Here is a 13,401-nt window from a genome sequence, read left to right as displayed (position 1 = left end):
CGCTAGTTAGGTTAAGTTGGCACTACTGAGGTTTAGGCCCGTCAAGATGGCAGTACTGAGGTTAGCGATGCGTTGTTGTCTGTCAAAAAGCACGTGGCTGTCAAAAACACGTGGATTTGTTTACCTCGCGCTAGTTAGGTTAAGTTGGTACCACTGAGGTTTAGGCCCGTCAAGATGGCAGCAGTGAGGTTAGCGATGCGTTGTTGTCGATGACAGCTGTCAAAAAGCACGTGGCTTTGTTTACAAATTCAAATCTCGCGCCAAAATTCAAATTTCCTGCCAAAAATTCAAATTTCCCGCCAAATTTCAAATTTCCCACGGGAGGAGGCGCCAGAACCATCCAATTATACTACTTTTACAAATAATTACAAATCAATCCTCCGACTAGAATTCAAAAACACGACGATGAGCAATGATTATGAACTGAAAACCATCAGTGGATCCGATCCGCAATGACCCACCTTCTCACAATCTAACTTAAAACAAAGGTATGTACTCACCATGGAGCTGCTTGCAAAGCACATCCCTGAATCGATGATGCTTTTCGTCTAAAGGGGTCCAACATCCAGATCAACGGCCTCTCATAAAGGTAAAGCTGAACCATGTTATTCCCCTTGTAGCGGTACTAATCACAAGTAATATAGACTCACGGTAATCCTCACATTGCAATACTACTCACAGGCAACGCAAACCTATGGTGTTCCTCACATAAGAGCGCCCCTCATAAGCAACGCAAAACCATGGTGTATCTAACATAGTAGGTACTAATCACAGGGACCCGTACCATTCCGTAGTGTTCCTCACATAGTTGGTACTAATGATAGGTAAAACCCAGACCCGCGGTATTTCTTGGAACGAAATCCTATGGTGATCGTCACATAGTTGTACAAATCTCAGGGAACGGTACTATCCCGTTGTGTTCCTCACATAGTGGACTTTAGTGATAGTTAAAGCCCAGACCCGTGGTATTTCTCGGAACGCAAACCCATGGTGTTCCTTACATAGTGGTAATAATCTCACGATCCCGTACTATCCCGTGGTGTTCCTCACAAAGTGGGTATTAATGACAGATAAACCCCAGACCCGTGGTGTTTCTCGGAACGCAAACTCACGGTGTTCCTCACAGAGTGGGTATTAGTGATTAAAGCCCAGACCCGTGGTATTTCTCGGAACGCAAACTCATGGTGTTCTTTACATAGTGGTACTAATATCAGGGTCCCGTACTATTCCGTGGCGTTCCTCACAAAGTGGGTATTAATGACAGATAAACCACAGACCCGTGGTGTTCCTCGGGACGCAGATACGTAGTGTCCACAACCAGATGCTGTAACACCTGAGCGAGGTTAGCCTCTTTTTATCTGCATTAGATTTTCCCTACCGAATCTGGGCAAAGAGTTAGCCTCCGTCATAGTGGCGAGTACTATACACGGTACTGCAAATCCGTAGTGATCCTCCAACAGACCCATGGTATTCCTCAGTTTGTGGCACTAATCGCAAGGATTAGACAATCACAGGCAATTTGGTTCAAAATTCAGCATCGGTTGGTTTCGTCCCCCACCCACAGGGGTTCGTGTGCTTGGCCCGCGAGAGCTATTTTATTTCGCTCAAGTCGGCTGGCAAGCCCGATAGGAACCCCTACCGCCACCTTGGATGCAGCACGTAGGAGTATCACCTCTCCCCCCTGATACGACAACGTTCTATGTTCGTGGTTAATTTGCTGTTATCTGATGGCTTACAACTGCCAATGGCTGCCATGAAGAAAAGCCGCATAAGATAACTAGACCCTAATTCTTCTGGCCGTAAAATTTTGAAGTCTGATGGTGAGGTTTACAATTTTCCACGAGCTGGCGGGCAATCTGTATAGCTGTTACATTCGCATGGCCCTGTCTAGCTGTTGGGTCACAACTCAGACGCTTATGAAACTTGCAGGCTTTCTGGCTACTCTTCCTTAGATCAGTCTCCTCCATCGCTCCTGTTATTAGACATCGCTTTTAAGAGATCTTCCCCAGATTGGACTGTATCGGAAGTCAAGGGATCGTTGTCAACGAGAACACGATAGCTTCTTAATATTTCCCTAGTTTCTGTATATAGTGTGCAGCCCCAGGGAATTGAGATACAGAAGAATGCTTCACGATATTTAAAAATTCACCATATGATTCAGGAAAAGGCTCTATGTTCAGAATCTTCTCGTCCATTGAAATGAAACATTTCTCCAAATCCGATTTCTTGAAATGATATCTTCTTCGAAAAGTAACTCAGATTATAACGATTTAAATACAAGATGTATAGAACTAAGACAACGCCACAGAACTAGATGCAAATAGAGGATTGTGATGGCGTTTAGTAGATTCACAGAGGGTCGCACACTGAACGCTGAAATGCTTAACAGTCTGTAATGAAGATATATGTATGAAGAGGAACTGTCCGTGGTCAGATTACAGCATATATCTGGCATACAAGAGGATGATGAGGGATTGCTTGCCCCACTGATTTCGGTGATAACAGAGCCATGTCTCAGATGCTGTAAGTTAATATCTTGATTAAATCCATGCTTCCATCTCGCATTGTTGAAAGTTGCTGGACGTTTGTTATCATGCAGTAGAATTGGATCACACGAATCTCCCCATTCTACCTCAGCCTCTGCGCTTTTGTCGGTACCTGGGTAGCCCATGTTGTATTACGTCTGTTGAAATCACCAATCACCAACTTCACATATTGATGCTGGAATGCCCCACAAACCTGAACACAGAACCTGGTGGCTTATTAATTAATCTCTACTGTGAGAGTTTCAACGTCATCACGGGAAAGAATCTGGATATTGGATAGCACTGAGGGTGTTCACCCACTAAGCGCATGCCCTTGCTTTTTGGACGGTGAAGATTATAGTCTCGGCAAGTTTCTTGAATGCATATTTTTAGCATGTGGGGAAAACTGCCAGTGTATAATTTTGTGTTCTCTTTCAGATTATTAGAATTAAGTCAATAACAGAAATAAAATAATCAAAAAGCAAAATATTATTATGCAAACTTGCGTAAAATAAACCAGTAAACCCTTATATACAGAGGACGACGATGAGAAGAAATTCCGATATGATTTTAAATAAAATCTGTGTATTCCAGTAACTTCAATAAGTAATCCGGTGTATTTTTGCTATGTGTAGGGCTAATTTGACCTTGTTTTATTTTAGTGGAAGTTTGTCATAGTTTCAACTATAAATTTTTGTGCTGGGAAGACATGAGGCAAAATTTGCGATGCTTGCATGTGTTGGAAGTGTCACTATGTTATAACAGAAATTTTGTCATAATTTTCTTCAGGTTGGGACGTTAAATTTAGTGCACTTATCATCGAATTTGTTCCTACATAATGAGAAACATGTTTGCAGTAGAGCAGTGAAATTGAGGGAAATTTTAAGTACGTTTATTTTGGAGATTTCATGTCCACAGACGTAGAATCAGTTGTGTATGAAAATTGGGAAGTTTTGGTCAACGTATAATTTTTAAATGTCAATGATTATAAAATATGCATTTATTTACTTGTTTACTAATTTATATGGTCTATGGCTACATTACTAAAAATAATTAATATTTACAATATTTATCTCATACTAATAACAAGAATAATAATTGATTCCGTCACACTAGTAAGTTGAAGATGGCAGAAAGTTCTATTTTAATCTATCTCAGCAATACAACTAAGGTATATAGCGTTACAGTTTGCCTCAAGACATTTTCTGGCAAGCTAGTTAATGTAAAAATAATATCTAATGGTTTTCCTTTGCAGATGGTCCAGTTTTTCTATCCAACAATAAGCATGAATGAATTCAGTCCCTGGAGAAACTTCAAGCAATTGCATCTAAAACGAATCCAAATCTCACATAGGAAACCAAATACATCAAAGGATCTGCTCGATACTTACACAAATAAAATGTGATAAATCAGTTTGGCAAAACTGCTCTGGTAAATAATTTCAAATACTTGGCGAAATCATCCAACCATCTGCATTAAATCATAAAGCAAACAGAGAGAGAGAATATCTATATTACAAGAAGGCCATAGAATCATATGGAAAAGGTACAACATGAACTCAATATCCCACAACGCTAAATTAAAACATTATAACCCCGTAATTAAGCCTGAAGCATTACACGAGTCAGAAACATTGATATTGGAGAAAGGCCACTGTCTAAAATTTTAGGAAAATACGAAAGAGAAGTCCTGAGGGAAATCTTTAATAACCAAGTATGCATAGAAGGAGTGTGGATGAATAAGAGGCCTCCGGAATTATACCAACATACAGATAAAATGTCACATACAACTGGAAAAAGGCGATTGAAATTTGCTGGCCATATTCAAAGAATGGATGATGAAAGACTCCCTAAAAAGATATTTAGTTATGCCGCCTCACCAAAAGTCAAGAATAATTGGATAATCGAAATTGAAAAAGACATTCAACAAATCAGCATACCAGATTAAATTATATGGGACACGCCTAGCTTTAAAATGTTGAGGAACAAACATGATTTTGCCAAAAACCCAAGATGACAACACCACTGCATAGACGGAAGAACGGATGAAATACACAGCGAGGTAAGAAGAGAATCTGGGAAGAGAAGACAGCACACTCATCTGCAAAGTAAGAATAATCGTGCTCCTAAGTTGGGCACAGCAATTTGAAATAATAATAATAAATAATGGAATGAGTAATAGTTACTATCTGTGTGGCATGATTTGTTCTGTGAAAGGTCAGTCTGTGATAAACTTGTCAGGTGATGGGACGGGGTTTGGTATAATGAGGTTTAGTCCGCCTGCATAGCGTAAGGGGTCGATGTTGAAGTCCGTGTCATATGTACATGGAGTATTGTATTTCCAAGTGAAGTGAGAATCTTCGTAACTGTCCATAACTGTCACTGGCAGATGTTTTATTTGTCCAAGTAGTAATGAAACCATGCGATTCAGTGAGTCATGTTCCTAGTAGATATTCAGAGGTAATAGTGTAGATAATGTCCAGAGTCCTTTGTAAAAATGTACGAAGGAAAATCGTCAGGACGGAATGTTTTGAAATATGGTAAGGCCCATGGTTCGAACATTGAATAGGATCCTATATCCAGAGGGATCATTTTTCAACAAATAACTCCATTAATGCCAGTGAAAGGCATATCATATTCCACGGATCCCATTAGACTCGAATAGATTCGTGATGGTAATAATGTTGACCGATAAGTTGTCTAAAAATACAAGGATTTGAACATAGATCTGTGCTGTAGTAAAAGGACGTCCGTTGCAAGATTTCTTTGCTCAGTTGTAAGGCAGTGGAGAGTAGCAGGTATAAACATGTTTGACGAGATAACAGGTGTTCACATTTATATAAGGCGGACCCTGTTCTGGAATAGAAGGGCGTGTTACAACATTATCGATATTAAAGTAAAGGGAAGTTATTTGTATTTCCATTCTATTGCATAGGCAAATGATAGAGTGGATTCTCAGTAACAGTTCCGAACACTTGACTTTGATTTCCATTTTGGATGCTTCAATAACACAGTCGTAATTCGTATTCCCACTGAGCATTTAAATAATTAATTTGCTTTCAGAAGGATGTCCTCAGATATTTAGGCTTTCCATTCCTTGATTTGTTCATAGAGCAGCTAGGAGTTAAGGGTTCTTGATGGAAATGTAAGATAGTGGCTGAAGAGCATGAAAGGGATATCTGGGACTGCTCGGCCATGCTAGGACTGTGAAATGATGAATGATTTACCTAAACAACTACTACTAGATGAGAGGTGAGTATACTAGTTTGACACACAGAGTCGGTACCACATGGTATTCCATAAGATGTAGTAGCACTCTGCCATTAGACCACAAGATGCCCATGATTTATGGCCATGTTGTTCATAAAGGTGTTGTAATATTGTGCATGTTTATGTTTTAGTCGGACTATATAAGTGCATGTAGTTGAACTCCGTGACCAATAATATTTAAGGGTTACCCATGAGTCGAATTTATTTTGGGGTTTGTTTGAACATTATAACAAATGATAGAATGGGTCAAATTGTAGTAGCACAGGATTTCCTTTTTTTTTTTGCTAGGGGCTTTACGTCGCACCGACACAGATAGGTCTTATGGCGACGATGGGATAGGAAAGACCTAGGAGTTGGAAGGAAGCGGCCGTGGCCTTAATTAAGGTACAGCCCCGGCATTTGCCTGGTGTGAAAATGGGAAACCATGGAAAACCATCTTCAGGGCTGCCGATAGTGGGATTCGAACCTACTATCTCCCGGATGCAAGCTCACAGCCGCGCGCCTCTACGCGCACGGCCAACTCGCCTGGTGGATTTCCTTTTATAGGTTTCCATGAATGTATACCAATCAGACTTCAACCTGTTGTTTTAATTTGTGAAATAACATAATTCAATATAAATACTATTTTATGATGTGTAATTTTCCCTATTAATTCACTGGCACTTAAAGTCTCCTTGCTTTGGAGGGTCAATTTGGTCATCAGGCACATTCAATTAGCTTGAAGGATCAACTGGGTCATCAGGCACGTTTCTTTAATCTTAAACATTAACTTTTTAGATGATAATTATAGTTACAAGTAACTGTTCTCATCTAAAAATTATTATAAATAATTATAGCTCAGCGATGTGAATTGGAGGTTACTCAGATTCAATTGAGGGCCGAGGTAACTCATGCTACACTGATTACCAGTTAGTGGACAGCCTTAATTAAAAACCTCTGGAGGTCACTTGCTGATATTTAGACGTCCGAGATATCGGAAGCATAACGCACAGTTGTCTATGGAGCCAAGCAGATTTAATCTCATATTGTTGTTTTCTAGTTAACCACAAAGTCGCTTCATCAGGCTTTCCTTTGTGGTGGATATTAATTTCCTCCTGAAACCGTCCAGCCGCAGCATTATATTAATGTCATGGCCGTATTCGTAAACACACCGGCCACCATATTTAATTGTTTTTGCTTGAATAAGCATTGAATAAACAGTCTGATTATGTAAGCTTTTGATTTACGTAAGTAGGCCTTGCTTGATACCCGATAGTCATGTCTGGAAGTGACGAAGAGCCATTAACACCCCCTGACACACAAGAGTTAACAATTCATGCTAAAGACCTAGAAATGGCGAATAATATTTTAACATGAAGAAAATGGATCAGTACGTACTACATCCCTTCAATACTAGCAACTTTGAGATATAAGCGATTTTTAGTAACTTATGTGTTTCATTAGAGAAAATTGAGTGACCAATTCTCTGCCACCAGATAAACAAAATGGAGAAAGGTAAGCGTGAATACACTGCATCTGTCGATCAATGAGTCTTTACTTCGGTCGCCTCCTCGAGAACTACGTGATCTTCAAGAACAGCTACGGGCACTGAAGTTGAATTTCCAATTTGCACTCAGAAGAGTTTGACACACACAGTATTATCGTACAAGAGCTGAGGGCGCAGGTACAGTTTTGAGCTACTGGTGCACTCAGTATGAAAGTAACACACTTGTGACAAGAAGGGGAAGCACAGGTGTCCTCACTCATCAGCAGCAATTTCTCACCTTATTATAACTTTATTCGGCACTTATTTATTTCCTTCAATTGTTTGTTCAAACGTTTGAATATCCTCCTACTGTGCTTCTAGTCAATTACCACTTGTCTTTGTTATATGATTCTTCTCTTTTCATCCGGATTACTTCTTATCGTCACATCAGCACGGCTCTTTAATGAATGTTATTGAGCACACTTCTACTGAAGTGCGAAAATAGAAAAACGGTCATCTATGGCTGAGAAAAAGCAGGTGTCATATATGTGAGACTGGTGAGGAGATATTTCATGAAAAATCCTTTGATCCTTTTAGCACACGGACCCAGCATTATGTTACCTGACGATTCTATCTCAGAGAAAATGGCACAAAGGGGCAGATCGCTCTCCGGTGTACATCATGGTGTTCCGAGAACATGCTGTTCTGGCTGAAGAAATTATTACTTCTCTACTGTGTGCAATCGCATATGCCTGGCTACATCTCCAGAATTGGAGAAGGTGTTGTTGAACTACTAACTACTTGAAGTACTTAGTGGAACCTAAACACAGGTATATTACTATTACATCACGTGCGGATTCATCCAGTTGTGACGTCATGGACGTACGCCCAATTGCCCGTGTGCACCAAAAGCGAGGTGATGCTGCGAGCTATTTGCTACAAAGCACAGAGAAGTGCGGCTTCACTCCAGTGTAGTCCACATGTGCAAGTTAAATTCACCTGATTCCCGGTATCGCAGTATTGAGCAACTGTGCGCGTTCGGATGGATAAGGTTAGATTTAATTTCTTGCTGAAGATTTGCAACACATTTAAACAATATGGCTTCTCGTCCGTATGCGACTGTGTGCGTTTCTAGAGGCCAATTTCCCCATAGTAGTAATTACTACAGCTACTGCTGTGGTGTGGCTACTCGCCCATGTCAGTCTGCATGTTTTGTACTAGGTAGGCCTTCTGGCAGAAGGATTTGCCACAGACAATGCTTCAGTTCGGCTTGATGCCCGTCTGAGACGTCCATGTTTCGCGATAGATAGTTCCACTACATTAATTGAAGTATTTGCCACAAAAGTTGTATTAGTGTGCGCCTTTGTGAGTCAACTTATGTTTTCTTAGGTTGGCTCTCCACCCGAATGATTTGCCACACACATTGCAACAATGAGGCTTCGAACCTGTGTGCATGCGCATATGACTTGCCAGGTTGGACTTCGTGCTGAAGAATGCGCCACAGACATTGCAACAGAAAGGTCTCACACCTCTGTGAAAAAGCATGTGTTTCGTGAGTTTATTTCTATCTATGAAGAGCTTTTTGCAGACACTACAACAATGCGGCCTTTCGCCTGTGTGAGTCATGATATGTACAGTTATGTGAGGTTTCGTGCGAAAGGATTTGCCACAGTCATTGCAAGTGTATGGCTTATTACTAGTGTGAGTCTGCATGTGGTTACGAAGTGAACTTGCATCAATAAAACGATTACCACAGATACTGCAGAGGTGGGGTTTGTCACCTGTATGAGCTCGAATGTGTCTCGAGAATGTATTTAAACGTGTAAAGAGACGACCACAAACACTGCAACAGTATGTGTTTTCATCTGTGTGAATACGCATGTGACGTTTTAACTTAAAACTCGTGCTGAACGACTTCTTACAGACGTTACACGGCAATGGCTCCTGACCTGTATGAATAAGCATGTGATCTCTCACACTGACTTTGCACTTGAAGGATTTGCTACAGACACTGCAGGAATAATGCTCAAAGGCTGTGTGAGTACGCAAATGAAGTTTTAAGGTGATACGCTGCCTAAAGGATTTGCCGCAGTCATGGCATTTGAATGGCTTTTCGCCTGTGTGAGTTCGCATATGAGTCGTGAGTGAACTATTTTCGGTGAAACGCTTATCACAGACACTGCAACAGAATTGCTTCTCTCTCATGTGAACCCGCGTATGATTTTGTAAGTGGATTCTCTGCCGGAAGGACTTGCCACAGGTTTCGCAACAGTGTGGCCTTTCACCAGTGTGAGTACGCATGTGTTCTGCAAGAATGTCTCCCCGGCCGTAACTTTTTCCACAGACGTTGCAAGAGTGCGGCTTCTCGCCTGTGTGAGTCGGCATGTGACGTGCTAAACCGACACTCTGGCTGAAGGATTTTCCACAGACATTGCAACAGTACGGCTTCTCACCCGTGTGTGTTCTCATGTGCATCGTCAGTTTACTTTTACAAGCGACCAGCTTACCACAGACACTGCAACGGTTTGGTGTCCTGATACCTGGAGGCTGATGATCTACATCGCTCACCTCGGGTCTCGATCTACAGTGGCAAATTAATAAGATGTGACCAATGGTTTAACAGGCAACTAAGCTACAAATCGGACACAAAGGAATTGCTACTGAACATTCCACTCACTGATATCCAAAACAAAATGGTTGATACTCATTAACATCACATTCCTGAGGGTGAACATAATCTGAGGTCAAATGCACAGTGTAGTGTTAAATTTCAACAGCTCCCACCTGTTACGAGGATGTGTTGCATCTTTTCTGTCGAATCGGCATATCACGCTCAAGAAACTTCAGTGTCAAAAACATATCAGATGTAAGGCTTTTCAAGTGTTTGCTCTATTAACCAGCGTTTCATCCTAGATCTGACACTAGACTCATCAGAGTGGGATGTGTCAGACCCTACGCACTGACGCTGGGTGTATGCAGGTGAACTTATCATAAGCCTATATAAGACGCACAGTCTGATAACTACATACAGGAGATAAATCTCCACAATGAAATTATTGCCCACCTAGCAATTGCCTTTTATATAGAGGCTTCTGATAAGTTCACCTGCATACACCCAGCGTCAATCGGTAGGGTCTGACACATCCCACTCTGATGAGTCTATTGTCAGACCTAAGACAAAACGCTGGTCAATAGAGCAACTGCCTGAAAAGCCTTACATCTGAGATGTTTTTGACATTTTTGACATGCTCTATTGGTGAAAAATATCTAATTCCCTCCATGGGAATTTAGAATTTTCCAAGAAACTTCTGTTGGAAAGTACGAGCTCATAGACGTCATTTTGATTTCTAAAGTGTGCCGATAATACATATATTATAGGTGTGCAAACTGAATACCACAGCGTTTATATATACCTGAGTGAGGTGCAGTTGCATAATTGTGAAGTGTATAAACATACTCATATGTGCGATAAGTTATTAATACTCAATTCTGATAAGAAACTATTGACCTGACGATGTTTTGCATATTATTGAAGTTTCAAGAAGGTAGCCAACCAAAGAGAATAACAGCATTGAGAATACCCGCTGGTGAATAACAGCATACTTAATATCAAGGAATAAACTGTCTTCTTTTCAAGTTATCAAACCAAAAAGAAATAACAGCGAGCCATTACTCAGTTTGGGAACATACAGTTCTAAATGGGAAAATGTTCAGTGGTCTAATAATTTATTAATTAATTATTAACTTATATTGTGTTCAATTTGTTCAAAATGTCTTCATTCTAATCTCCGATTAGGACCATTTTATAAGTCTAATAATTCTGTAAGTTCGTAGTTATTTCCGGAAATGACATCTGCAGTGTCTTACATACGAGAGAAATGGCAAGATGGCTCCCATAGAGAAAACAGGAGTGAACACAGACAACATGGCTGTCAACAGTAATTCGACATCACCAAATAACCCTTCATCAGGGAAAGGAAAATTGTGTGGAACATGCAAAATAGTCATTGATAAGGATTGCGATGCAATTGAATGCGAGGGTCCATGTAGCTCATGGTACCACAAAACCTGGTCGAAACTTACAAACGGAGAATTCGATATAATTAAGAGATGCAAATGTAAACTCACTTGGCTCTGCGACTCATGCAAACCAAAAATTTTAAAGCCGAAAGAAACAAATGACCTGAAGGAACTAAATGAGAAAGTGGAAAATATCATCAACTTTCTGACAAACGAATTGACTATCACGATGACAAAAACAGTCGAGAAGCCGCTCCAACTCGAAGAAAGGTCGATAGGGATAAATTGGCTGAACGGTCAGTGTACTGGCCTTCGATTCAGAGGGTCCCGGGTTCGATTCCCGGCCGGGTCGGGGATTTTAACCTTAATTGGTTAATTCCAATGGCACGGGGGCTGGGTGTATGTGTTGTCTTCATCATCATTTCATCATCACGACGCGCAGGTCGCCTATGGGCGTCAAATATAAAGACCTGCACCTGACAAACCGAACCCGTCCTGGGATATACCGACACTAAAAGCCATACGACATTTCATTTCAAGGAATCCAATAAGAGGCAGGCTCACCCAGTGTCCCAACAGATGCAAACTTCTGAAACACCACAACAGGAAGAATCACAAGAAACAGTGACAACGAAAGATCAGCATCTCGCCCAGAGCAAGTACCCGAGCCAGAAAGCAGAAACGGGACATACGCAGGTGCTGCCAGAAGCCCATAAAAACCTGGAGAACCCCAGGAATACAGGAACCAATAGGAGAACTTCAAGCAGGCCCTCGATATGCATGGCTGTGCATTGGGAAACTACACCGTGAAGCCACAAAAGAAATAATTGAAAGGCATTTACAAAAACAAGGCATTACCGAAATTAAAGAGTGTGTGGAGCTGTCAAGAGTTGGCCATTTAAAGGCCTTTCATGTAGGAATACCAATAGAAGATTGAAAAATGCGACCGACACAAACTTCTGGCCAAGAGGAGTTACGGTCAGACATTTCCGTTTTCGTCGGTCCACAGGAGCGTGACTTGACTAGAAAGACCCCAACGCAAACGAACCAGACAAAAACATACCAAAACTACTCCAATTGAACGTAGAAGGCCTAAAGAATCCAAAAGCAGCAGCCCCTACCTATTTTTGGAACAATTTCGACACAGTAATAGACACTGAATTTTTCCTCTCAGAGCCCATCGACAAACCCCTCTTCTACAGTACACATGCACCGGCAAAAACAAAAGAATGCAGTACACTAGAAGGAGGCGTAACCGTCATGTATAACACCACCATAGGAAAACTCAAAGCAAAACACACAGAAGAAAACAGTCATCATAAAAGCTGACAGAATAACTAATCATAGGCCAGGCTGAGTGGCTCAGACGGTTGAGGCGTTGGCCTTCTGACCCCAACTTGGCAGGTTTGATCCTGGCACAGTCCGGTGGTATTTGAAGGTGCTCAAATATGTCAGCCTCGTGTCAGTATATTTACTGGCACGTAAAAGAACTCCAGCAGGACTAAATTCCGGCACCTCGGCGCCTCCGAAAACCGTAAAAGAGTAGTTAGTGGGACGTAAAGCAAATAACAGTATTACTATTAACTAATCATAGGATTGTACACAAGTCCAGCGCAAACATTCGACGATACAGTAGAACAGATAATTAATGCAATCTCGATGACACAGCAAGAAGAAAATGTGATTCTGGGAGGAGACCTAAACTGCAGACTGGACAAGCCTGACCAAGAAACAGCTCTGGTTTTGGAATTACTACAGGAAGAAGGGTTCACAATGGTCAATAAAAAGGAAGAATTGACATACCTTGCGCCTAACGGATCCAGTAAAATAGACCTGGTGATCTACAGAGGAAAACACATTAAAATAAAATCACGTGAAGTGCTGGAACCATCAACAGTCGCCCAATTGAAAAAACCTCTACCAGTCTGCACCATATTTGCCATATACGGAGCGGCCACATTGCCGAAAACCTCCCATACACAGAAGATCTCAAGGAAACTGAACAATGATGCATTAGAAGAGAGAAAGGAACTCCTAGGAAATGTTCCAAGCCTATTAGAAGAAGGACTGCTCCAATATGCACTGGACTCATACAGGAAGCTAAACCTGCTCAAAACATCAA

At 41.2% G+C, this 13,401-nt stretch overlaps 1 protein-coding gene across 1 annotated transcript in view; it reads right to left on the bottom strand.

The window, feature by feature from the left end:
• LOC136885340 (uncharacterized) overlaps positions 1–13,401 on the bottom strand; it is a 152,107-nt gene that overhangs the window by 37,227 nt on the left and 101,479 nt on the right. Inside the window, exon 5 of the mRNA XM_068230281.1 lies at positions 9,606–9,840. Coding sequence (XP_068086382.1) covers positions 9,606–9,840 — 235 coding nt within the window. The remainder of the gene's footprint in view (positions 1–9,605; positions 9,841–13,401) is intronic.

This window comes from Anabrus simplex, chromosome 14 (genome assembly GCF_040414725.1).
Source record: "Anabrus simplex isolate iqAnaSimp1 chromosome 14, ASM4041472v1, whole genome shotgun sequence".
Classification (NCBI taxonomy): Eukaryota; Metazoa; Arthropoda; class Insecta; order Orthoptera; family Tettigoniidae; genus Anabrus; species Anabrus simplex.
The sequence above is the reverse complement of the archived record's forward strand: the minus strand, read 5'-3'. Positions and strand labels throughout refer to the sequence as shown.